Source organism: Rhipicephalus microplus, chromosome 2 (genome assembly GCF_043290135.1).
Source record: "Rhipicephalus microplus isolate Deutch F79 chromosome 2, USDA_Rmic, whole genome shotgun sequence".
Lineage (NCBI taxonomy): Eukaryota > Metazoa > Arthropoda > Arachnida > Ixodida > Ixodidae > Rhipicephalus > Rhipicephalus microplus.
This window is the reverse complement of record NC_134701.1, coordinates 50,157,249-50,184,976: the sequence shown is the minus strand read 5'-3', so window position 1 is coordinate 50,184,976 and position 27,728 is coordinate 50,157,249. Positions and strand designations below refer to the sequence as shown.

Genomic DNA, 27,728 nt, shown 5'->3' with positions numbered 1-27,728 from the left:
AAATTTATTTTAAAAATTTCTACTCCTTTCTAGAGAAACAGCAGCAGCATTTCAGGTGGTATGCCTTCCATTTCGACACAAAACAGAAAAACAAAACGTGGTAGACAGTCTCTTTAACCACGGAAAATCTGCACTGCTATGAAACCATGCTCCAAGGTTAAACATGGATACTACTCGAGCCTCGATTATTGTACCACCACTTTTAATTAGCACCCTACTGCCACTCAAATCCTGCTCCTATTCGAAGTTACTGCCACTTCACCTTGAACTACAAAAGTGACATTCCCACAGACCTTCCCATTTGAAATAATGTTCGAGTTGGGTTATGATCAAAACAAGAATGTTTTTTTCTCTTCATAAATATGGGATTTAAACTATTTGAAGTATTCAATTCACAAGTGTGCAATCAAATCGCTATTTGCTTCGAAGCTCCAATTTACTTGTCCATTCCTTATGTAATTCCATTTTACCATAGTGTGGTTTCTAATTTTACAGAGCAATTCAGCACATCAAAATAATTACAAATGAAAACTAAACGCAATGAAAAGAAAATGAATATCTGTTGAACACTTGAGCAATGTTGTGGCATGTGGAACTTTTCTGAATGTAATCTTCAGCACAGCTTTCTTTCAAATATATATGGAACAGCTATTATATTATTTGCATGCAGTTCTCATTGCATTTCAAATATTCCAGCATTTTGATTTTATCTGTAAGACTCAGTTTCGATTTTCTCGCGCAAATACAAGAATGGTTGATTCGTTACATGGCACGAGAAGGGACTGAAAAAATATGTTCCATTTAACAGGTGTTTCTAACAGATGGACAGGGACTACAAAAATAATCATTTAGAAGCAGTCGTTCTATTTAGGCAGCATTTTCGTTTACCTAGAAAAATCACTAGAAAAAGTAATCTCCCATTTGAAATGGGCACATGAAAACACCCAAGCTACCCAAGATGTGCAACTAGAACTGATGAGAAAACCATCAAAAGTGCTAGGGATGTCATTTCTAATGATTATGATAGAAATTCAAAGAAAGGAAAGTGGACGAAAAAGACCTGTCACTGGCAGGGGCTAAACCTGCTACTTTTGAATGATGCCTGCGCCGTGTGTCGTGTGTCCTCGTCTTGTGTCTCCGTTTCTTTGCGCTATTTTCTGGCATCATCAAGCATGGAATAGGATCCTTTTATGAGCTGGCCAAAAAGGAATATTAAAGGCTCTGTTTAGTTTGCTAGGCACAATATTAATTAGAATTAACAAAAAGTTATTGTCTCATCCAATTTACTTCAAATTTACATCATATTCACTACAATGCCCCCCACACTTTCCTTGGTGTCTGTTAGTCTTAATTAACGCTGTGGCTAACAACACCGAGGCCTTGAACTTCTGACTGTGATAGCACTTTAAAGATCCATTCAAAAAGAAAATACCTCTCAAGTAGGGCCACTAGGGAGATGGACATGTTTCCTATCGATACAGCAGACTGAATAAACAGCTGCCTCTTGAAAGATTAGATCAAGGCTAGTGCTTAGCAATAGTCAGTAAATTGAACTTCAGTTAAATGGAAAACCTTTTCCTGGTCCTATGAGGTATCCCTATTTTAAGACTTTCAATTGACTTTATAAGTAGCACACCTTTTTTTTTTAAACGACACCAATGAGCGTGTCTGAAAAACGCAGCTATAGGAGGTGTCCAGTGAAGTAGTACAGTCAAACCTCAATATATCGAACACAGATATATCGAATTATTGCTATATCGAATGGTTCCTATATCACGCGGGAAATCGCATGCATTATTGATTTTTTATTTCGAACAAAGTTTGACATATAATGAATATATCGAACTCGGTCACCCCAAACCGCCCGCGCTCCATTGACAGGCGGCGAGCTTTCCCGCAACTCTCGAAAGTAGCGGTAGAGCTGCGGGCGTTTACGAATGCTGCACACATCGATGGCGCCGAGAGCGCCACTTTAACGTAGCGGCGTACGCGCGCCGCAGCCTTGCAATAGAGGTTCTTGAATGAGAAAAGTGAAAAGGGCGGAGCTGTTATTTTCTTTCAATACGAAGGCACCGAGACGGCTTCGCGCGGGGGAAGGGGGAGTGGGAGGTAAAGATTGAGGAGGAAAGTATAGGAGGGAAAGAACGCAGACGACTATCTCGGACGCGGCCCGCGCTGCCGCCGGAAAAGGGAAAGCCATGGAGGGGAAAGCAGTCAGGCGAGCCAGCATGGGCGCGCCATGTGCGCACTTTACACCTGGACTCACGCTGCAGCCTTGCAGCTTGCAGTCGTTGCAGTCTCTATGGTGTCAACGGCACACTGCGCACTTGTTGCAAGCTCCTCCCCCGTAGCATCGGCAGGCATCGGTCGTTGTGCTCGCAGTGTACGTGCGTTCAAAGTAAGGCCTGTCGTGCGCGATAGGCCTAACTCCGAACGGCGGAGCTCACAACGGTGGAGCTCACGGATGTGGAGATTGTCGCTGAAGCTACCGCTGAGCAGCCAAATGAAGACTCTGCCGAGGTGGATCCCGCAAGCGCTGATGGTGCCCCGCTCCCGACATCAGCTGAGGTCGTAGCTGCCTTGGCCCTTGTGCGCCGCCACTGCAGCGCAATTGAAGGCACCGGCCTATCACTTATGGATCGCCTGGACTATATTGATGACGCAGTCGTCAAACACGCCATGGCCAACAAAAAGCAGGCTGCTCTTTTTCAATATTTTAAACCAACACAATAAATGCTATGTTTGAATCTTCAAGTGAGTATTTACTGCACGACGCTTGAACGGTTCGTTGGTTGTTTTCAGCAAGCTGTTGACGCATTTTTTTCGTGATTTTTTTTATATCGAATTCTGGATATATCGAACTATTTCGCGATCGCTGCGCCGTTCGATATAACGAGGTTCGACTGTACACGCCCTAGGGTGCGGTGGCCAATGTATACATCTGTGCACTTACAGCAAAGCTGTCCATGTTCGTCACTTCACCAACAGGCGCACTTGTGCTGGTGGATGGTCCAGCCTCATTGGCTCCTTTGTTGCGGAACAGTTGTCGTCCGGAGGCCAGTTTCTTCTGCTGCAGTCAACATGAACAGACAACATTTCTACCTATACGAAAGGCTGCTACAAGTGCCATGCACATTAAACATTGCTCGAAAGCCAGTACAATGGTCACTTTCCATAAGTCGCAAGTGCACTTCTCTGCACAGCATACTGGAACAAATAATGGCGGCACTTGTCGTGCTTCAAGCGGACACGCAGTCCTAGTTGAACGTACTGGGGCTTGTCTATATCAAGAGAGGCAATTCAACATTCTTCACGTTACTGTGTAAGCAAACAGTGCTTGAGCATGCTAGTTCCACTAAATGACAAGCCGCCATAATTTGTTCAATGCATAGCAGGAAGGCCAACGTAAAAATTTTTAAAAGGGTTCATTGGCATGACTTTGTGACTAATGACATTGAGTGACACCATTGTTTGAACTTCTGTTTCGTTTCATGAGTGAAATGAAACCCCCACACTGTCTCCTATAACAATGGCGTCTACCAATTTTTCCTGATCATCTTGACACTGTTGAAGAAACTAACTAGCACAGGCAAGCCATTTCTCCTAGTTTTCTGCAGTCAACATGCGTGGTACCCAAGGAGCACAACATCTATGATACCACAATTTTTCAGTCGAAACTCTTTCTACTGCACCTTAAGAACTCCCAGGAATCCGAGCGTCAGGTTCATCGCTCTGGAATATCTCAATAATGGTCTCTGAACTGGCAGTCTTCCACTCCATTCTGACTGGCACTGAACTTCCCTGCACAACTTTTGTAAGTGTTGAACAGACGTGCACTCGTGGCCATGATTAATATTCTTGGGCGAAGCCTCTTTGGCACGCAAATAGTGAAGGACTGAACAAATCTTGCTCTTGGCGGGAGCAACTATGAGTACCTCCATCTTGGGACAGCTCCTGTGCCAAGAATGAGCCTGGCAGAAGGCAGAGCGAGCAGTGTGCGGCAGCACACCTTGCCAACATGGCTCTTGCCTTTGGGGATGTCGACTATGGCTAGAGTAGTGGATGTTGTTTAGCGCAATAAAAGATCAGAAGGATGCTAACATAGAGTTTCATACAATAATACCTAGAGAGGAATCTGGCACTGCGATCATGTACCCACATGGGAATTATGGGAAGTACAGGCTTTGGTTCGGGTTGAATAGAACTAGCTAGCAAACTGTCTACAGACATTTTTTAGTTTCAATTTAGTTCTTCGCCCAGCCTGGGTAGTGGGGTGCGGTGAAAAGCGCTGAAGTGCTTTTGTTGTTCCAAGAAACTGAAGACCACCAGGTCTCTTGATTTACTGTGATGTTCAAGCTTTACGAGTCATATTTGACAGTTTAAACGAAGTATCATTCACTTACCGCTGCGCATAGATTAGTCCAATGCCAGTGCAGGATACTGCATCAAGTTAACCTTTTTTCACAAGCACATTTTGCCCAAACTCGTTTAAATTGACTGCAAAATGGTCACGAAGCTAAGTAGACGCACTGTCACGTTTCACTGACTCGACCTCACAACCAAACCAAATGTGCGTTAAGGGCAAACAACTTGGATAGACACACCTAGCATATCAGAAGTCGAAATGTTAAGTGTTTCTCACTTAATACTGTACTGTCATTTTCTTAAATAGACAAAGCGTACTTTCCATAGAGGAACAAGCATGTTGGTTTTCAAGTGTTGTAAAAAATGGTTCATTAAATCTTGATGCCAAATCTGGAAGGCCATGGCAGAGCAATGCATACCCTGGTAGTGAAATATGCCCAGGTTTCAGTTTTGCCACCTGGTCACAAAAAATTGAGCAATGAATTTTCGCATACAAATAAATGAATCAGGGTTCAATTAGACATTAGTTCATACCACTTTGTTTTACACACACACAAAAAAAGAAGCGTCGCAAATCTCAATATAATCCATTCAAAGCAGATTTGAAGCCTGGTACATGGCGCATGGTACAAGCGGCGCTGAAGGAGCCCGCGTAGACACTAGCACCACATTCCCCTCTAGGTATAATTCTACGAAACTCTATGGTTGCGAAGTTAACTTGAGCAGCTAAACATGCCACAATAAAGCCGAGCTGCCACTGAATAATGCATATACTAGATGAAACTGGCTAACGTTTGTATTACTTATGTTTTAAGTGTGCAAACAAGTGCTGTGGTGCGCTGCTTCTGCAATGCGTTCCTGTGCCCGTGGAAAAGTCTGAGCAGTTGGGCTTCGGGCACGAGCTAAGACATTGCTGTCTGGCTGGAACACAACCTCAGAGTTCAGCGTTGACCAGTAGCCTAGGAAGGCTCCCAAACGCAGCAGAACCTACAAATGCTCAACAATGACGGCAATGGTACCTTCGTCGACCTCCGTAGGTCTCACCAAAGCATCTCCATCACTGACATTGGTGAGGTCCCTGTGACTTCTCTCCTCAACCAATCGTGTCATAGGAACTGACGAGTGGAGCAGAATAATTAGGAACTAAGCATACAGCATCTGCATTTGTTAGTAATTTACCTCAGGGGCAGGATCCGTTATGCCTGTAGAGCAATCATTTGTCTATGTTGGGGTTGCGCGTTGCTTGCGCAAATAGTGAATTTTAGGTTCGAAGCGAATAGCAACTTCGGTCAAATACTTTTAAATCGAATAGCATATATGTTGCATATTATAATGAATAATGGGCATATTGGTCATGAACTACGTAACCTGCAGATTTTTTTTTAATAGAAACAAGGCCTGTGAAAATGCCATTTTTCTGCATCAAAGAAAGCGGAACAACTTTAAATAGTAGCAAGAGGATTAGACTTTCGGTAGAATGCAGGTGATAGCCAGTCAACTATGTTACTTTTTAAAGTTTGCTAAACTTAGAGCATATTAGTATAACAAGCTCCTAAACTTAAAGAAAAATGAATCAATGCGAGGGTAATCTCCTTATTTGACCAAGAAATGGGGCTTCATGGCAGTGCTCATTTCACTTAGATATGCATTTTCATGGCTTAGCACCACTTCACTGCAGTGAAACTACTTTTACAAGGTGTCACATGAAGATTAATATGCATCTATTCGTTCATTCCGAATATGAATATTTTTAATGACTTCAATTCAAAGCGAATTTGAATACTGCATTTTTCGTGCAAATATTCAAAGCATCTGAATATTCTCGCAAGCCTAGTTATGTGTTCTCAGATTAAATATAAATATCAAGCAGTCTCGTCTTTTAGGGAGTTTCGCGAGTTGACACCTTGACATTCAAAACCTGAAAGACCTGCACGTCATGCAAGGCATGTACCCACATCTAAATTTGGATCTATTGTTAGTCAAAGCTGCTTTGGGCATTGCTCCAGCATGTGTCCATCCGTGTACAGTGGCAACTTCAGCCAAGAGACTTCATTTGCCCGTTTTATTAGAGTCAGGCTTCGTAAGTGTTATATGCGACATAAACTCAATGGAACCAAACATATCTGGGTCAAAGGTAGTGACAATGCAAAATTCCCTACACTCAACTGCTGCTCAAAAAGTGAACTTTTCATGGCCCACGCTTAAATGAACTGCTACTGTCTCTCATAGGGCCTCACCTTGAGTTTGTATTTTTATTCCTTCCTAATTACAGTGACTAAAGTAAATACTAGGCACGTGTCAACATAAAATTTTCACCTTTGAAGAAAATTTGAATAATGAAAGTAAAGTCCAAATAAAGTTTAGTATTTTTGAATACAAATTGTTTGTTATAGTACACCAAATAGTGCACGAGAAATTGTGCATGTCACCACTCTTCCAAACCATGGAAACAGCTGCTCTCTAGAAATACTAATAACAATGTGCTTATGTCACAGAGTAATCCTTGTAACGACAAGAGATTGGCATGATGTTCACTGTAGGTGATCATCTTAAGATAACTAAGAAAAATTCTGCATTTTAATGACCCTAAAACGGCCTTCAAAAGAGAACACCGGTGCATTTTCGGCTATATTAAGATAATGCCGTTTTCAAATAATATTAACAGTCCTGCAACAGCAAGGGGGGTTCATTCAGCTGATTGATTGATATGTGGGGCTTAAAGTCCCAAAACCACCATATGATTATGAGAGACACGGTTCATTCAGCTGACACTAGTCAATAATTTTAAATAAGCAATAAACATTGCGCCAAAACAAACAGGGAGCTGCTCTGTGCTAAGCATGCGATGACATCACGAAATCCCTGTTTATGCCACTGTTGTATTGCGCATCAAACGCGACATGCCGAAGACCAAGGGCCCGAAGTGCTGGCCTCTGAGAAGGAGAACAGCCACAGCCGAGGCGGGAAACTATTTTTCCCAAGGCATAGAATTATATATACACCCATGAAGCACGTCTTGAGGGGGACATACCCGAGCAGAAACTGGGCCGATACCAAAGCCACCACAGCTAGCCAAGGTGTAAACATGGCACACGTGCTGCTTTCATCGCACGAAAAGCAAGCTGATGATGTCACACGACACAGAGTCAAGCTATACCAGCCCTTCTGAACTTACCAGTGACGAGTTGAGCAAAAATCGCAGCTACTATCTAAACGTGGAAGCATCGCCTTTTGATTTTGACCTGCCGGTGCATGAAGCAGCTGTCTTACCTGGCATGAATCTCCTCGTTGCTAATTATTACTGAAAGACCAGATGTGAGCGACTTACACGCTATGCAGCTGACAAAATTGAATCATCTCGTGTCGTTGTTGCTTCATAAAAAAAAGCATGCACTGTATCCACCTGCTGGGCGAGGGGGGGAGGGGGGGCAGAAAAAGAGCAGACACATACGTGACATACACAGGCAGGCCTGCTGTTTTAAACGTGATTCCGGAATTCGCTACTAAATGCGAAATCATTTTTCCAATAAGCTAAACCAATCCCAGTTTTATAACTTGGCACATTATCAGGGTACAAAAAGAGCGTAGGCTGAAAGTTTTATCGAAATCTATGAATGAAAAAGATCACCAGAGTTCCCCTTTCAGTGTTTGCCCTTTGTGCACTTGTTTTAAGGCAAGGCTAGCCGAGGTGACATTTTGTACTACTATTGTACTACTTGTTGTACTTCTTCTATATTGTATTACTTGTTATACTACTATTATCAAACTTGAAGGGACACTAAAATCAAATAACAATTTAAGTCTAAGTGAAAGCTCAATGTATGTATGTATGGCACACACACTACCACTCTTCCAAAATCTAAACATCATGCCGTTCAACACACTAATAGATTATAAAACAGTTCTCATGGTCCATTCAAGTATAAACACTAACTATCCAGTTTCCTCAGCAAATTTTTCATGTTCCGATTGTCAAAGCCGTAACAAAGTAAAAGGAAAATACCCGACTCAGCAAGCAAAACGTATACGGTAAACGAAAATTTACTGCTAATGGAGTCGCAGTGTGGAATAACCTTCCACGAGAAATAAAACGGAATAAGAATTTCTCTCTTGCACTAAAGAAATATTTATTAAATAAAATATAGACGCCCAATAATACAATGCTAGAAATAGCTATATTAAATACATTTTCGAAAAAGTTATGTAGCACACTATTACAATACTTACGTACACACCTATTATATAATATGTATGTATGCATTAGAATCTATTTTATTTCAGTCCTTAATCAGTATTGTTATGCTATACAGATACATATGTCATGACTAGTTTTCCTATATCTTAATGCACTCAATTATTTGTTGTGAAGTTTGATATGTTCTCAAATTATGCCTTACATACCTTTCTCATTAACTTTTTTTTTTCTGCCTGCATCCATGATCATGATCATTCGCCAAGCACTGTAAATTCATTACGTTACGTTCAGTTCTCCATGTGCAAGATACTTGCATTTGAAGACCTTCTTTTGTGTGTAAATGACATGCCCTTTTATAAATTACTTTTTTGAATGAATCTCAACTAACCTTTGGCTAGGGATTCAGATGCATTTTTTTTACACTGTTGTATACTGTACACTATTTTTATGTCAATAAAACTCAATTCAATTCAATGTTATCAACAACAGTGCCTTACTTACAGATAAATTAAGGTAAATGCACAAGAATACATGCGCTGCAGTAGGACATTCTCAAGATGATACTGATGACACCAGACAAACCGCCTACAATTAATCACTAGTAATGATCTAGTGCAGCTAGATCGATAACTAGCGATTACCTTCAGTGCAGCAGGAGACACAATGAAATGCTGCTAGTTCGTTTCTGTTTGATTCATGGAAAAAGAACCGCCGACGTTACTATGGGGAATGGTATGAGTGGTTCAAAAATCTAATTTTCGCGTGGTTAAAGTGGACAGGTTTTTGCCATCTAGCGGGGCGCATTTGAACCAAAACACGTCTGCCATCTTGGAGCCAATTGCAAGAAATTGATCAATGGTCGTTGTTGCTGCTGTGGCTCCCACTGCTTTAGTTCTGTCTGCTAGTGTCGGCGACCGCACAGTAAAGCTGGGCAACGTTTGCATGGCAACAATGAGATGGGTCTGTCCACTTTTTGAGGTGATTTGTGGGGTTTCACGTCCCAAAACCATCTTCTTGAGGTGGATAATTTGAAGTGCGCTAACCTGATGCAGGCCACTAAAACACGATTTTATTATACAAAATAAGCCCTTCCTTGGCACAAAAGTAACACTACGAGGTTTCTGGACCGCTATTTCAACAATAAATGTCGACTTAATATCTGTGTTTAGTGTCCCCTTAACCATTCATCGTGCTTCCAGTAGACATTCTCGCATCGCATTTGTTGACTGCTTATGTGGATACGCACAGTCACCTGTGTAGATTGGCCTCGATGCGTTGTCCATTGCAAGTTGGCTAAGAGTCGATGTTCTGCCTGTATTTCAGCTGTCTGCATTGCCTTTAACCTCAAAGTATGTTGGGTTCTAGGTGAATGAGCATTTTCAGCTTAGTTTTTATGACTACCCCTACCATTTCAACTAGAGCAGTCGTGCCTAGACAAAAAACGGCCCAAAACATCTGTAAAAGTCTCAAAGAAGTCGACTTCCTGGAATTCAAAAATGCTCTAGAAAAACAGTACTGATCTTTTTCACTAGTTACAAAAAAAGACGCTCTCGAAAAAAACAGTACCCATGCTTTACACTGTTTACCAGACAAGTCTTTAGGACTGCTATCCACCGAGAGCGGAGTGGGAATCGTTACAGAAACTTCACCTTCCTTCACGCATTTTCCACATTTTCAGAATGCTCCCGATTGGTTTTCTAGCAAAAAGAAAAAGGGTATTCTCATCACAATATGAAACGTTAATACTCCAGCCATCACCCTCTCACTTTGAGGAATATAACCCAAAGATGCAGTGGCAATTGCTGCAACTTTTCAAGCACAATCCAAAGGAGGTCACCAACCATTGGGTTTTTGTGAAACTCCTTTAGATAGCTTTTTCAATTGTTTTTAATGTAGATGGAAGGCCGCGTAAGTGGTGACGTAAGCCGCCTTCTCGAAAACACCTCATCTAAGTGAGTGCACTTTCGTTTGGTTTGGGTGTGTCTGCCCCAGGGGTTCTTGCGAGAGATGCTAAGCACTCTTTGCACGTTATCACTTATTCAATTTTTCTGCAAACGTACCCACGGATGCAGTATACTCACAGTGTGTTACTGGTGGACTATGCTACACCGGGAAGAAGTGACACTAACAAGTGCCACATCCCGTTACCTACTACAAGGTTGAGAAATGACAACGCTGTGATAGAGTAAAATATCTGCTGCTGTAATATGAAGCAAATGTAACAAAACATGATCACTGGTAAAAGATGACCACTTATATATGATTGTGTTGGTTCATAATGAAAATATACATTAAAGCAGAAATATCCACTGCTCTGAAGGCAGCACGAAAGATGAAAATTCATCGAATGTCACTGTGATGCAACTCTCCAAGTATTGAGAGCATTGTTCGTCCTGTGCGTTTCATCTTGCTGTTCTATTTCTGGCGTCTCGTCCAAACTGGGAACTAGGCATTCGAGGGGTGCCTTGCGTTTTTTGGTGGATTGGCACCTTGGTTAGGAACATTTTGGCTTCGATATATGGTGTGGAATTGCTGGAAACAAGCGCGGAAGGATACCGGGTACGAGCTCTTGCTTTTTTCCCGCGAGATCAAAAGTTCTTGTGCAGAAAACCATGACTGTATGAGTTACCATGTTGTCATTTTCAAATTGAATGTCGTAGACATTGTGTTTAGAAGTGAGCTTTCTATTTTTGCGATGCAAAGCTTGCTCCTACCTTTTGAATTGTATCAGATTTTTTTGGAGGTCTGTAATGATCAACATTATTTGGTTTATACTCCAATTAAGAACAAACGATGGCATGCAAATGGTTTACTTCACTATGCCGGATTTAAAAACTTGGGTATAGTAACATGGCCTCAATTTGCTTTGCCCGTCCGCTCACATTCCTGGGGTATTGTTGTTAGAGGTAACTACCTTTCAGTGTGTGTCTTGATCATGCGCTGAAATTACGTTGTCGAATAAACAACTGTCTCTTCACTTATATTTATAAATATTTATGCCATGTATATCATGTATTTGAACGCGATAGCGTTAAGGAGCAGGTTTGGCAGAAATTCCAATGTCAACGTCACCGATTGTGAGTGAGAAAACACCATCTTGTTCATGAAAAAATAAAAATAGAAAACCTGCCAATAAAATAAATAAATAAAAAACTTCAATAAAAGTACGAATCTAACCAAGGCTCTCAGCGTGGCAAACAGCTGGAGCATCGCAATGGTCAAAACTGATTCGAAAAAAAAAAAGGAATAATATTGTTCCTAATAAACGTAACAATATGATTGTCATGTAGCCCAAGTTCTCATTGATATTGTGTCAAACCAAAATGTGGGGCCTTATGTTTACACTTATTTCGTTCATGTAGTAGAAGGAATCTCCTCAACGCACGCAATATTAAGTGGTAGAAGCTTAGAATTCCGCCAGGCTTCAAAACATGTGAAATGTGCAACGAGTGTGTGTTTAGAGGACCACTCATTAAAGAGCGAGCGTTCAAACATATGTTCGAGTGTTGCCTTATCCACCCGTAGAGAGCCCTTCGCGGATTCGCGTAGTTGGCACTTGACAATTTTACTTTCAATAGACATTTTACGATAATTTGAAACGGTCAGTCTTGCATGCAGTGTCCTTCGTTCCCTCACGGTATGGTTGAGGCATACACTGAGACTAAAGCTATAGGCTAGTAAATAAGATGATTCGCACAGGACACGGTTTACTCTTGAAGGCGAAGCTCAAGCGTCGTCCAAGTTTTGTAATTGTCGTGTTTGTAACTGTTGTGTAATTGTTTTACACAATACAGTTATACGTGCTAATAACGAACCTCCATATAAATAATTCCATACCTCCATATAATTCCATACCTCCACATACAACTGACCATCGTCGCTTGGAACATGCTGTGCGGCTTTCTACGAACGCCATCTACTATGCTCCTGCGCATGCGTATGGAACAGTGACGGCCACCGCCCCCACATTGAAAACGGATCACACAGGCTACTTAAGGGCAGTCGGCACTGAGGACCTTCGTGGGCACGGCAAATCTATTAAGATGAAGCCTCCTAAACTGCCTGTACTGCATTTTCAGGTTAGTAGGTTTGGAAAATGCTTCAAAAGTGACAATGGGTTTATTGTTGCTGTGCCGTGCCCCAAAACGTGAATTGATCTTGCCTGCACATGCTTGTCAATGTTACCGCTGCTCTGTGGTGATATAGAACAAAATCCCGGTCCTAAAGTAGAGGGTATGCTACAAAAACTTTTGGAAGGGCAGAAAGAAATCGGAGAAGACAAAGGCTGACCAATCTTCCTTTTCTTCTGAACTAAACAAACTGAATCAGAGAATGTCTGAGATAGAGAAGACAATGAAGGTTGTAGTAAGGCTCGCCTCGAGACACTCACTCATCTCGAGACAACCCTGAAGGCTATGGCGAACACCATAGAGGCACAACAAGAAAAAATGGCTGATCTGGAAGACCACAGTCACAGAAACAATCTTATAATGTTTGGCATCGCCGAAAGTGATAATGAAACTACTGAAAAGACTGAAAAGAAAGTGCTAACTGATGTATTTCGAGAAAGGCTTAAGGTTAAGGTAACCTCAGCAGAACGTATACATAGGCTTGGCAGAAAGCAGGAAGGAAAAACACGTCCAGTTATTATAAGGGTCTTCGACTACAAAGAAAAAGTTGCGGTGTTCAAAAACTGCAAAAAAATGAAAGGAACCGGTATTTCAGTCTCGGACGGCTTTTGTGGAACCACGTTACAGAAGCGGAAAAAGTTATGGGAAAGCACAAAAGCTGAAAGAGACCGGGCTTTGAAGATTCGGCTCTCGCATGATAAGATTGTCACTGATAACCAGCTATATGCATGGAACAATGCGCAATCCCGTAGAATAAAAATAGGCAGGAAAAGTAGAACTCGAGGAGAGTCTGATTGACAATATAGAAACCAATCTCGACATTTCTTGGTGATAAACATTATTGTTCACAGCTTAGTGAAAAAAACCACTGAATTTGAGCACCTTTTTCTCCTGTATAACCCGGACATTGTTATTGTGCCTGAAACCTGGTTACGTCAGGACAGAGCCGACAGCGAAATAATACCACCCTCCTATCAAATTATTTGTAAAGATTGTGAAAATCTTAGTGGTAGAGTAGCAATTGTCTACAAAAAAAAATAATAAATTAGTGGCATTACCCGAATGTTCCAATAACGAAAAGTATTTGGTGTAGATCAATGCTGCATGGCTGTCCTTGTGTAAATGGAGCAATATATAGACCGCCCAATGCCCCTCTTGCTTTTTTAAAATCGATTCAGGACTTTTTGGTTGCAAATGTGCCAGAGAACATGCGCCTAATTATAGCAGGTGATTTTAACCTACTGGATATTCGTTGGGATATACGGCAGTCTGTTTCTGCGGACCACAAACACTCTGTGACGCTTTACTTGACATGGTATTCAGCAAGGATTTAACGCAGATTGTTAACAAATCAACTAGAATTGGTGCTACCACTCATTCAATCCTTGACCTTGTATTTATGGATAGCAGAATTACTGATTATACTGTTTCTGTTAACGAAGGAATATCAGACCACAAGCTTGTTCAAGTGTGCGTAAAAGTGTACTGCCAGCCAAGTCTCCCAGAGAAACAATACATGTAAGAAATTTCGCTGCTGCAGGTGATGTCAGCATCTTAGACTACCTTGAGACGCAACTGGAGACGTTTGATGGAGCAGGTGAGGTCAATACGTTGTGGGATAAGTTTAAAGATATCGTTGATTTTTGTATGCATAAATACATCCCAATAAACGTAAAAAACGTGAAAAGACGAAATCCTTGGGTGAACCGAGAAATACAGTTAAAAGGGAAATTAAAACATAGAAGGGAAACAAAAAAACCAAGATCATAATGAGATCTATAATCTTTCAATTACTCTCAAGGAAAAACTATTTACCGCAAAAGAACATTACTTTTCACACACTTTGTCAAAGTTTATGAAAGAATGGCCACAGCGATTTTGGCATCACCTTGCTCCATCTCGGGGGAATGTGACCTATATTACAAATAATAGATGTATAATTACTGTCCCCATTCAAATTGCTGATAAGTACAATGAATATTTTAACTTTGTTTTCGACCCTTTCACACTTTTGCCTACAGCGATAAGAGCTAAAATGGATAAAGCGCATTCAGACATGCTCGACGTTATGTTATCTGAAGGAGGCGTATTTTCTCTCCTATTATACCTTGATGCCAAAAAATCTCCTGGCCCGGATGGCATTCCTAATCAACTCCTGAGAAGATATTCGGAATGAATTGCTAAATATTTACTGATAATTTTTAATGAGTCTCTTGAGCAGTATAAATTACCACATGATTGGCTAATAGAGCGAGTCATACCAGTACACAAAACAGGTGATAAACATAAAGTACAAAATTACAGACAGATATCCATTACATGCGCATGCTGTAAAATATTCGAGCATATGTTATAAAAAGCTTGTTTAGTTTTCTCGAAAGCTCAAACAGGTTTAAATCCTAATCGGCATAGATTTAGGAGACTTATCCACAATCACCCAACTTGCTGAAACAGTGCACGATTTCGCTGAAATAATTAATAAAACAGGTCAAATAGATGGAATTTGCTTAGACTTATCGAAAGCCTTTTGCATTTTCCACTCGCACTTAATTGGTAAATTACTTGATCTTGGAGTAAACTTAAATATACTTAAGTGGATTGAATCATATCTAGCTGATAGGACACAATATGTGGAGGTGAAAGGAAAGAAATCGAGAATGTTAAATGTAACGTCTGGTGTCCTCCAGCGATCAGTATTAGGACCTGTTTTATTCCTCTGTTATATGAATGATATTACAAGTGGCCTTAGTTGCAAAATTACTGTTCGTCTGTTTGCAGATGATTGTCTAATATATTCTAAAATATCATCTCATGAAGATTACCTAGAGTTAGCCTCAGCATTGCAATCCATTGGTGATTGGTGCACACGATGAAAAATGAAAATAAACCAAGAGAAAACGGTATATGCATGCATAACTAAAAAAACAAAAAAAAATGTGTCAGTTTTCAATTACATATTAAACGGAAAGTCAGTGACGCAAGTTAGGCACTTTAAGTATTTAGGCATTACAGTATCAGATGACTTATCTAGGAAAAAGCATATTACTAACTTATGTAATGTCACTGAGGTTAAACTCTGGTCACTTAGATGTAAGCTGAAATTCGCTTCCCGAGATGTTGAGCTAACAGCATACCCGACTTTGATACGTCCCGCACTAGAATACGGAAGCATAATATGGGACCCACATGCAAAAAACGAAGTAAAGAAAATTGAAAAAATAAAGAGGCGTGCAGCAAGGTTTATAATGTCGAAATATAGGTACATAGACTCAGCGACCGAAACGCTGACTCAACTAAAATTGCCTGAGCTTTGATTGCGACGAAAAGTGGCCAAGTTAAAATTCATATACTTAATGAAACACAACTGCTCGAATTTCAACCTCTACAAATTCATAGAAAACAGATTGCCACGTCTTTCACGGGTTGTTAGATCTAGCCATAAGGACCAGTTTGTGACTATGCCTACAAAGGTTGACACCTTTAAATATTCTCTCTTTCCGAAAACGACTGAAGTATGAAACGCACTACCCCATAGCATAACTCAAATTATTCTACAGAGGAATTTGAAAAGACGGTAATGGCATATTACTCCTCTAGGTAACTATATCTAGGCGTTGTCACCTGTTGGTAGGAAAAGTTCCTACAACGCTGAAGTTTGTGATGTATATGGTATAGCCTTCGTCAAGTGTGTTTTATGAAGTTATGCTACCATGCCAATCGTTGGTCACTACTGTGCAAACCTTAATTAACTTATCTGTTGGATTGCTCCTCTGTTAAAACTGCCCGTTGTGCTGTTTTTCTTGATTTCATTCCGTAGTGCTTGTGTTAACATGTGTATTTTTTTACCCCACCCTGTAACGGCCTTTGGCTAACAGTATCAATAAATAAATAAATAAAAAAATTAATAAGTACCTGAATATAACGAAGTTTTTTATTCCCCGCAGTTGCTCTATATAAGCACATGAATTTGCGACCTGTGTGTAACAAAGTAACAGCGGGAGACAACCTTGATACAATGAATTTTTCCCACGGACAATCTAAGAATTTCGCTCCACATTTTGGCATTTTGGGAAGAGCATGCATCTTACGTGGCTGCCCCGTTGCCGCCGAAGCGTGAACGCTGCTGCGGCGGCACGCACGGTGCACCAGGCGAGAGTGAGTGCTCATTATTAAGCCTGGGGGAGCGCAAGGCGGGCAGGCGGGCCTGGACCCCATGAGTCGGCGTTGCCGCCGTTCTCGTCGCCACGGGTGCATGCGTGGCGACGAGAACCCCCCCCCCACACACACTCCAAACTAAAATGAAAAGAAATATACTTTGCGTGTTGGCAGTGCCACGTTTTTAACATCACATGTGTGGGGCCGCACCACATGAGAAGGGCGCTTTACTGAATCGTTTTCCGCGGTATCCATGTCTTTGTCCTTCGCTCTTCATTTTCGACGTCGTGCGCGCATGCATAGTCTCACTGTGCGCACATGGTGTGGCCGCTCCCGACCACATTCAGCATTGCTCTTTTTTTTTTTTTGCGATAGTAAATATATGGACAGGCTCTGCTGCTTTTTCTTGTTTTTTATGCCGCCGCCGCCACCGTTGTTTGCTGTACATGTCTATGAAAGCTCAAGAAAAAAAAAAAAGCAGCCCTGTCACGTTGCGCCGACTTGTTCTCCCACACGTGCTTTGCCCGGCGAATGGGGGGGGGGGGGGGGGGGGGGGGGCAGATGCTTGTGCGCACGCGCTTATCTTTCGGTATAGAGAAAGATTGCTTTTAGTTGCCGAATGCAGAAAAATCACTACACTTGCTGGACAGGCCTCATTTGCGAAAAGAGCGCGTTTTTCAAACACAGCGATGTAACAACTGGGACACTTGTTAGTTCGCACTTATATATGTACCTGTAGTTACGTTTCCTGCTACGTTTTTGTTTAAACAGCTGGTCAAGTGTCGAGCTGTAAACGTTGTTAGTTAGCTCTCGTCCTGTGTGTTGTTTTCGTGCGTCATTTGCGTGTGAACAACGCACTGCACGTTTCGATCTGCTTGCTGTTATCAGCGTTACATTCCAAGTTATTGCGATCGCATTCATTGCTTCGCCCTTGCGGCGACACCGTGACTTTTCTTTTATTTCAGCGAACCATGTCTTGACAACTGAAGGGATGTCAGATTAGGCGCTGATGGAAACTGTTCGAAACCACTGTGATGACGGATCTTCGGAGGTCGACTTTTTACGTGCTTCCATCTAGCGCTGTGCCGCGAGTTTCACAGGCTGGTAGTTTTGCGATGAACGCGATAGCAAAAAAATGCAATGTTATAAGAAGCAAGGCTGGCAGCAAACTCTTTTGAGTCCGGTATCACGGAGCTCCTACAAAACGCTAGTGTGAGCAAATACGGCCACTCCAGGGAGAAGTTTCTTCGTGTTGAAACCGCACTGATACTCGCGGAGATAGCAAGCGGGCCAGCAATCGCGACCGACCTTAAAATGCAAGTTCATTATTGTTACTCGAGCGAACCCCACCCTCCTCTCAGCGTTGTTTCAGGCTCGTTCAAGACGGGTGGCTTACTTTCTATTTGAGCATTCGATGGCAGTTCTAGCATGCGGGAGATGTTACTTTATGCCCTTTTCAGGCGATAGGGATGGGCCGACTCATTTCATCTCTCCTTCAGCGGCGCTCGCGCGCTTTTACCCACTAGTGAGAGTTGCGATGTGCGGGGGAACGCCATCAATTTAGACTTGTTACGGAACATGGCGGCGATGGCAAAAACCCGCCGAGAGTGTCCATTTAATTGCTATTGCAATAATGCGTTTTTTTTACTGTAAAATAAGTGTTTCGGGATAGCTTTGCCTTCAGTGCCTTCAGTCCCTTTTTTGTTTAATTTGCGTGTTTTACGAATTTTCTTACCAAACCTGCATATAAGGAAATCCTCTTTATAATGAATTTTTCCAGGAGTTTATCCATTTCGTTATATCCAGGTTTAATTGTATACACTTAATACTCAATGGCGTCACCTCTGCCATATTTGCCGATTGCTTCCGCATGTAATAATATTAATTATTACCGTTGAATAAAATGACAATTTTCATTTGCACAACAATATGAACTCTCTGGTAAGGTGCAAGGCTATCGAGAAAATTTCGTTACAATCGTCCACCTGCTAATGCATCACCGCAAGGCGAAAAAGACTAGGGGCTACATATATGAGCTCCTCAAACTGCTTATAGCGGCTTTTATCTTGGCTCTAGCCACTGTGTAAGCATGTTTACAAAGAAAAAAAATTAATGAAAATAAACAATGAGTTGCATTAAATGGAGTCGTCAATGCGGTAGTCGCTGTTGGAGCCTGATGCAAGCCTGAAGTTGGCGTACCTCACTGTAGATAAATCTGCTCCTACTCTGTACGCTTCATGCATGACAAACGAGTTTTCGTACAAGAAACTGCGTCGTGTCAAGAACAGCCCAAGAAGTGACGTGTGAATACACTGCGCCATGATGCAGAACTTTCACCATTTCGTTTTCCAGATCTGCCAGGAAAAGAATTTCCTGCTTTTTCAAATTGGGAACACTGATCAGACTATGCTTAAGGAGTCATGACATGGTTACCCAACGATTGACGGCTTTCAGCGAAATATGAAGGTAGAGTGTCAATTATGCTTTTACACGTGTGAAAACTGGACTGTAAGAGAATATTTCAATCCAAAATAAGCCTTACAGGTCATCGGCTGCAAACTCCGATCACTGCCGGCGACCGCCATTTCGTCATGGCATGCCTGACGTCGCAAGTCGAAGGAGCAGTGTCATAGTCTGCTACCAAACAGCCCCTTCCACATGCGGTCAATGCTGTGAGTGTTGCTTGCCGCGTAGTCCACATGTGTCAGTGGGTTGCAAGTGTCAATGGGTTACCGGTACCATCACCATATGCGCCAACAAGGTTGTGTACTTTGCGCATTTTTTACCAGCTCAAGCGACGAAAAGACGGTTGAAGACTGTGTCAACCAAGATTCCAACAACCTCGTCATTGTGGCAGACAGACCAATGATAAGTAGCTTTATTTCAAGCGTGTCAGGTTGAAAAGTGAGCTTGGGATACGGGGGTCCGTCGACGCTGCATTAGTAAGCAAGTGTTACTTAGCACCGTGAAATTGGCAAAGGGTGAAGATATTTGTTGGCAAGCATACGTGCGTGCACGACTTTCGGTGCAGGACATAATAATTAGGTGGTCATAGCAATGCTGCACATTGGAACCGTTGTTTTTTCATCGGTCATTGGGTGCAGCGTATGTAAACACAAGTGGAAGCGAACGGCATGTCAGTTCGGCGCTAGGGTTACTCACGATATATATTTTGACCAAATCTTTGCTTGAACTCTGTCGATTGCATTCTGTTTCAGTTAAAAAAAATATCAAGTGTGACGCTATGCCACTGCCTGCGAGGAGTTTCAATAAATACTTATCCGCAGTGGCAAACGGCATATTCATTGCACTTTCACAGGGCGCTTTTCGACCTTCAAGATTGCTTGCTGCAAGTACCAGCGCTACATGGCAGATGCAGTGGCATTGTTTCAACCCCTGGAAGTCGTTTACATCCAGTGGCAAGTTGAACCACACAGAAAAAGTTTGATTGCAAGCAGCTGACCACAGAACACCGTGATGTTGGCTATCACAGCTGATGGCAGGAAGCTGCCCCAATCGCCGTTTTCAAGAAAAAGACACTGCCCAAGAATGCCATTCCCGCTGGCATCCACGTCTGTGCTGAAGGAAAGGACTGGATGTGAGCAAAGCTGATGATGGATTGGTTGAAGACAGTTTGGGGACGACGACCGGGTGCTCTCCTACTGCCGTCACTGCTCATTGTCGAGAGGAGGGTGTGCGACGCCGCATGAAGGACATCGCAGTGGTTACAGGTGGCCTGATGTCTCTACTGCAGCCCTTTGACGTTTCAATTAAAAACCTTTCAAGAACAATGTGCAACGGTGTACATGAAGTGGATGGCCGAAGGCAACCATGACCCAACTCCTGCAGGTAAAATAAGGAGGCCATCCATCTAGATGCTCTGCAGCTGGATTCTGGAGGCGTGGGGCCCAATTCCAAGCAACATGATTATCCGTAGCATTAAGAAGACAAATCTCCAACAGCCTGGCTGGCACAGAAGACGATGCGCTGAGGTCAGACGACGAGGAGGCGGCCGCAGTAAGTGACATAAGTGAGGAGGAGTGACTGCGATTGTAGTAGGAGAGCCTAAGAGTTTGTAGCATCAATAAAACAAAATATTTCTTCGTACATAACATGCAGAGCATTACTTCTAAAAAGGTGAGGTATTAAGAGCCTGTATTTGAACACCGTCATGTGAGATTTTAACTCTTATACCTATTGTAACTTTTTTTTCTCCCCCGTAATGAACCCTCTCTCTAAAGTGACTCCAACTTTTTGAAGAAAAAAGTGAGTTCATTACGCAAGTAAATACGATATCACATTTAACCATGGCACCGTTGTCCACCTTGGTAGGAGTTCTGTGATTAAATAAACCACTTAGTACAACGCTCCAGAGCCACGATATTAGATATAGTGACTGAATCTGGCTATAGTGCACCAAAAATGGCTCTCTGCACGGACTGGGCCGTGCAGTTGAGGTTGAGCAGCCAGCCTACCCAGCTACTATCATCGCAGGAGGCTCGAAGGATAATAAGGTCCCTTACGGCAAAGAACCTTCCGCTTGGCTACGTGGAGCACTCGAAGCTGACAGACTACGTATGTCTATTCTGCGATCAAGTAGTACATAGTGCACTATCTTACTTGCACACAAATAAAATGTTTTGATCTTTCTGATCTTTTTGTCTCAACCCACTTTAACGGTGGGATTTTTTTGGCACTAGAATATCGTTTTCAGTGGACACACCTGTGCTTTTATTGAGCGCCGCCGGATGTTCCTCGCAGCAGCTGCAGCAGATGGTGTGCCGCCCTGCGCAGACCGGGTGCTCTTCCCTGGGGTGCCCAGGCGCCTGCTGGAGCAGGCAAGAGTGGCACTGCTGGTTCCAAGCCGGGACATTTTGGAGGCACTGCTGGAGGGGGTGCCACAGTACGCCCTCTTGCTGCTGCCTAAGACCGAAGGTGTAGCCTTGCGACGGCTCTCCTAAAGGACGAGGAAAACAAGCAAAGCCGATTTGAAACAACGTATCAGCATCGTGCGAATTCCCTTCGGATGCAGAGATAAAATTAAAATCAACAATCAAATCTTGCAAAGACGAAGAAAGACGAAATCCAGCTGCGTTATACCAGCTACCTTGTTAAGCCTAATATTTTCCTTTACTGAAGTACGCTTAGGCTCGCCATTAAAGCAGGAACACATTTGCATCACATGCAGGTAATATTTTACAACTGCCTTTTTTTTTTCTTTTATAAAAAAATATTTTAGAGATCAGATTGTTTGGGGCGCTAGACTAGTGAATGCCTCAAAGGCAAATGCTACAGACCCTTTCGAGGCGCACCCGTTCCTTCTCTTGTGCATGAGCTTGCTGTTGTGCATCCAGGTGCTCAAGGAAGTCCTTGCCCCACACATCAAAGATCTTGTTGGATCCGCTGTAGGTTGCAATGAACTTTTCAATTTCCTTTCGCAGCTGCAAACCAAAATGTAAACAGAGCTAAGTATGCCAGAATGAAAAAGTAATGTCTCAAGGGCCCAGAACAAATTTAAACATTAGTCTGGTTTTACAACTAACGATTAAACTGTGGACTCAAAAACTTAAAACTTGAAGTGTAATACCAAAAAGGCAATTTCAAAGGAACCCTAGGGCACTCATTGCAAATTGACCATTTGCGGGAAAGCAACTGTACATGAGCAGTAACGGCACTGGTACATGAGAAGTAACGGCCCTCTAGACGCGTTTTCGTTGGAAAACATGAGCCCAGCTGTGCATTCATGTGCCGTGGTTGAGCGGTCTAGCGTGCGTAGTTAGGGCAAATATGCCAGCACACTGCGCAAAGTATTTTACCGAGAAAGAAGTATGAAGAGCAGGGCCGGAAGAGCAGGTTTCGGTTTCTGCCCACGGCAAGTTATCTTTTTCCTCCGCTTTTCTTTCTTCACATTTACATTACAATTAGGTTTAATAACTTCTATAATTTCCTTGGCATTATTGTCTGTTAGATCTCTGTCATAATATATGGTGCACGCGGGTTGAAATAGGCAAAAACAAAACAGTACGCCGTGCGGTGGTGACTTGTGTGGCCTTTTGAATGTGTGCGCCGTGCGGCGGCGAATCGCGTATGTGCCGTGCGGTGGCGAAGAGGACGGCGATCGTGTGCGCGGCGTGTCTCGAGACAGTGTGGGCCGTGCACGAGAGTCGGAATTGCAAGGCTGGGCTCTCCTTCGCTGGGCGTTTGGTCCATGGAAGAACCCGGAGCCCTACCTCCTGCTGCCTTGACTTAGAGCGCTCCCGCCTGTTCCGCTACGAGGAGATCGGGCCAAGGAAGGTGCAAGAGGCCGGGCCAAGGTCTTGACACCGTGGGCAGACGGGCACACTCAGGGTTCGGCCCACGAGCCCGCACAGGCCGAGGGCGTCCACCGTGGAGCGGGTCCCTTGGGCGCAGAGTCCCGGCATCAACGGCCACAGAGTGGACCTTCTTGACCTCACGCTGCCAGACCAAACACCGAGCTAAAGCATCGGACAAGCAGTGTCGCAGTGTCGTTTTGCTTGATGGCTCAACGAGTCACCTCCCCGAAGCCAGTGTACAAGTGAAAACGCCTTACTTTTCAGGCAGTATAAAAGTGGCCTGTATGAACCAACTACTGTACGATGTGGTTTTAGGAAACCTTCCAGGCGTCAGAGGACCATACGATCCTGATTCGGACTGGGAGCGAGCAGATGCGGCTGAGGAAGAGTGGAAAGAAATGAACATGACCAGGAACCCTCCGCAGGCATCAAGTGCCGCTAAATCCAAAGCTCGGCAACAAAAACAAAACAAGATGCGTCCCTTGTACAACCCGGAGGTTTTGTTGAGTGACATCACAAAAGCGCAACCCATTGAGGGACAGCAGAGTGACCCGAAATTAAAATCGTTTTTTAGTAAAGTGAACAAAGAATTTAATTCGGGAAAAGGTTAAGGCAATGAATTCGTGGAAGAAAATGGATTGCTCCACCGTCGTTACCGCCTTGCAACAGGTAGAACATTTAAGCAGGTGGTAGTTCCAAAGGCGTTTCGAGGAAATATTTTAGAAGTTGCCCATGAAAACATCATGGCTGGGCATCAGGAAATCAAAAGAACAACCGATCGTATTTCGCAAAAATTCTACTGGCCTGATTTACACGTAGACGTAAAACGCTTCGTGAAATCATGTGACATATGCCAACGAACAACACCTAAAGGAAAAGTAGGAGTCGCTCCATTGGGCAGCATGCCTCTGATCCGCACACCTTTTCAAAGAGTGGCAGTGGATCTGATCGGCCCCTTCTCACCAATGTCAGACCGGCGGAACCGATACGTTCTGACCTTAGTTGATTTCGCAACTAGGTATCCGGATGCTGTAGCACTTCCCGCAATCGATGCCGTTCATATTGCCAAAGCGCTCATTGAAATGTTTTCCCGCATCGGTTTACCCAAAGAAATAGTCACCGACCAGGGAGCAAGCTTTACCTCCGACTTAATGAAAGAGGTTAGTCGGCTTCTCTCCGTGAAGCTTCTCAAGACGACGCCATACCATGCCATGGCGAATGGCCTCGCCGAGAAATTCAATGGCACCTTGAAGATGATTTTAAGGAGAATGTGCCAAGAGAAACCGAGATCATGGGACAGGTACCTCGCCCCGCTGCTTTTTGCGTACCGAGAAATACCACAGGCAAGCCTCGGGTTCTCTCCCTTTCAGCTTATCTATGGTCGTCATGTCCGAGGACCGATGACAGTATTAGGAGAGCTGTGGACGAATGAGGAACTCGACGGAGAAACAAAGAAAACATACACGTATGTCTTTGACTTGCAGAATCGGCTATATGAGACGTGGAAGATTGCGCACCAACAATTGGAAAAAGCTCGCGCCAAGCACAGAACATACTACAACAAGAAGAGTCGTCCTAGGAAATTGTGTTCAGGCGACAAAGCTCTCATATTGTTGCCTACTGACTCCAATAAACTTCTAATGCAGTGGAAAGGACCATTCCCAGTAATTGAGCGAAGAAATGACGTGAATTACGTCATTGACGTCTTTGAGAAAAACAAGATATTCCATATAAAGATGCTCAAGAGTTACAAAGAACGGGAGCCTAGCGAGCCCCAACAGGTGTCAGTTGTCATAGAGGTTAACAAAAACACCACCGAAGGACAAGAAGATGACGTGAACCCTATGCCAGTACTGAACCTGCATCGCACGCAATTTTGCACTGATGTCAACGTAGCCACAGACCTTACCGCTGAACAGGTTGAAGAAGTAGAATGCTTATTGGAAGAGTAAGCCGACATTTTTTCAGACCTGCCTGGAAAGACTGCGCTCGTGGACTGTTCCCTTCGTCTTACATTCAATAAACCGGTGCACGTCCCTCAGTACCCTATATTGTTTACTTTGCAAGAAAAGTGCGAAAACGAAGTGCAAGAGATGCTAAAGTTGGGTATCATTGAAAGGTCTAAGTCGCCGTAGCACGCACCAATCGTAGTGGTGAAGAAACCTGACAATACGCTTCGGCTCTGCATAGACTTCAGGGAACTAAACAAAATACTCATCGCAGATTGCGAGCCAATAACACGCAGTGATGTCGTACTTGCACTTGTTGGTCAAAAGCAAATTTTTTCCAAGTTTGACTTTACGAAAGGATATTGGCAAGTACCAATGTCTACAGAGAACTGTGAGAAAACTGCTTTTTCCAGCATATCTGGTCTCTACCACTTTCTTTACATGCCTTTTGGTATCAAGACGGCACCGGCTGTATTTGCGCGCCTGATGTACTGGGTGGTGTCGAAAACGTTCATCATTACTTCGACAATGTTGTCATTGCTACCGACACAAGGCAAGAACACATCGACATCCTCAAAAAAGTGTTTGACCGAATCAAACAAGCCAATCTCACGATCAAGTCAACGAAATGCGAAATAGGAGAAATCAGCATCGTGTTCCTGGGACATCGCATTGAGAAGGCTACAGTCGAACCTCTTCTCAAAACCCCGGAGAAAATTCTGGCTACTAAACGTCCTGCAAGCAAGGAGGCAGTACAGTCATTCCTTGGCTTGACTGGCTATTACCGGAGGTTCATACTAAACTACGCCGAACTAACAAAGCCATTGACAGACCTCACAAGGAAGGGACAAAGTCACAATGTATCGTGGGGCCCAGCTCAAGAAGCAGCATTCACGACACTAAAGGAGAAGCTCGGTGATACGCCAATACTCTTCGCTCCCGACCTTTCGAAGGAGTTTGTACTTTGCACAGACGCCTCGAATACGAGCCTGGGTGCGGTATTGCTTCAAATGGGAAACGATCAAGTGCTACACCCTGTCGCTTACGCTAGTCGTAACTTATTGGCCATGGAGACCCGCTATTCTACAATCGAGCGGGAATGCCTCGCTCGTGTATGGGCCATGCAGAAGTTCCACATTTACCTGAATGAAAAGCCATTCATTGTGCAGTCCGACCGCCAGCCCTTACAGTACTTGAATACTGCCAAACACCTGAACAATAGGGTGTTAAGATGAAGTCTCCTTTTGCAAGAATATTCCTTTTATGTTCAATACATAAAAGGCTGTGACAACGTAGAAGCAGACTACATGAGTCGTGCTTAACATGTAGCAACAAACTCAACGACACAAACTGGAAAGCGTGCTGTGCATTAACTCTTTCTTCTCGCACGTCTCTTTTAGAATAGTTGTAAACAACTTTCTTGAAAAAGGGGGTATTGTCATAATATATGGTGCGTGCGGGTTGAAATGTGCAAAAACAAAACAGTACGCCGTGCGGCGGCGAATCGCGTATGTGCCGTGCCGTGGTGAAGCGGACGGCGATCGTGTGTGCGGCGTGTCTCGAGACAGTGTGGGCCGTGCACGAGAGTCGGAATTGCAAGGCTAGGCTCTCCTTCGCTGGGCGTCCGGTCCGTGGGAGAACCCGGAGCCCTACCTCCTGCTGCCTCGACTCAAAGCGCTCCCGCCTGTTCCGCTACGAGAAGATCGGGCCAGAGAACGTGCACGAGGCCGGGCCAAGGTCTTGACGCTGTGGGCAGACGGGCACACTCAGGGTTCGGCCCACGAGCACGCACAGGCCGAGGGCGTCCACCGTGGAGCGGGTCCCTTGGGCGCAGAGCCCCGGCATCAACGGCCACAGAGTGGACCTTCTTGACCTCACGCTGCCAGACCAAACACCGAGCTACGGCATCGGACAGATGGTCTACGCACGGCGCCTTCAACTCTGCAACCTCATCGGCTTCGACAACAAACTGTGCGCTACTGCTTGACTATTTCGCGTAACAGCCCTCATGTCAAATTTAATTGTTTTTCTCTATTCGTTGAGTCCTGTCGTGTTTGTAAAGGTGTCTTACGCGTGGTTGTCCACCTGCGTGCTGCGTTATTCTTTCTGGAGCGAATCCTGAACCCACGTTAACATCACAATCTCATTAATATTGTGTCAAACGCGGAAACACGAGCCCTTAAGTACACACTTTTTTCCTTAATTCATTAGCGAGGGTCTCGTACTGGCAGACTTGGCGCCTTTAGAATGTATACAAGGGACTATTGTTCAGCTGCCCGCTCAAAGTAAGTTGACGTCCTACATGAAACCAAGCAGGCTCATAAAGAGCCTGCCACACTCGCCGCCATGGCTACGGGTGGCACTGACTGACACTCCCACGTTTAATTCACGTTTAATCTGAACATGGCTACCTTCAACACTAGAACACTATCTAGTGAGGCTAGTCTAGCTGTGCTATTCGAGGACTTGGAGGGTGTTAAATGGGATCCAACAGGGCTCAGCGAAGTTAGGAGGACACGTAAGGCTTATACAATGCTGAAGAATGGACACGTCCTATGCTACCGTGGATTAGTTAATGGAAAAGAACTAGGAGTGGGGTTTCTCATACACAAGAATATCA

The 27,728-nt window shown here is 43.6% G+C and overlaps 1 protein-coding gene across 6 annotated transcripts in view; it reads right to left on the bottom strand.

Moving 5' to 3' along the window:
- LOC119169092 (protein regulator of cytokinesis 1) overlaps window positions 1-27,728 on the bottom strand; it is a 119,405-nt gene that overhangs the window by 17,037 nt on the left and 74,640 nt on the right. For 2 of the 6 annotated variants that reach the window (XM_037420180.2, XM_037420182.2), the window contains exons 8-10: window positions 22,143-22,286; window positions 21,569-21,802; window positions 2,954-3,070 (exon numbers count right to left, since the gene is read on the bottom strand). In XM_037420180.2, the coding sequence (XP_037276077.1) occupies window positions 2,954-3,070; window positions 21,569-21,802; window positions 22,143-22,286 (495 nt within the window). Of the gene's footprint in view, window positions 1-14; window positions 2,601-2,953; window positions 3,071-21,568; window positions 21,803-22,142; window positions 22,287-27,728 lie in introns of those variants that run through there. The other 4 variants (XM_037420181.2, XM_075886450.1, XM_075886449.1 and 1 more) reach the window with 3 other exon arrangements.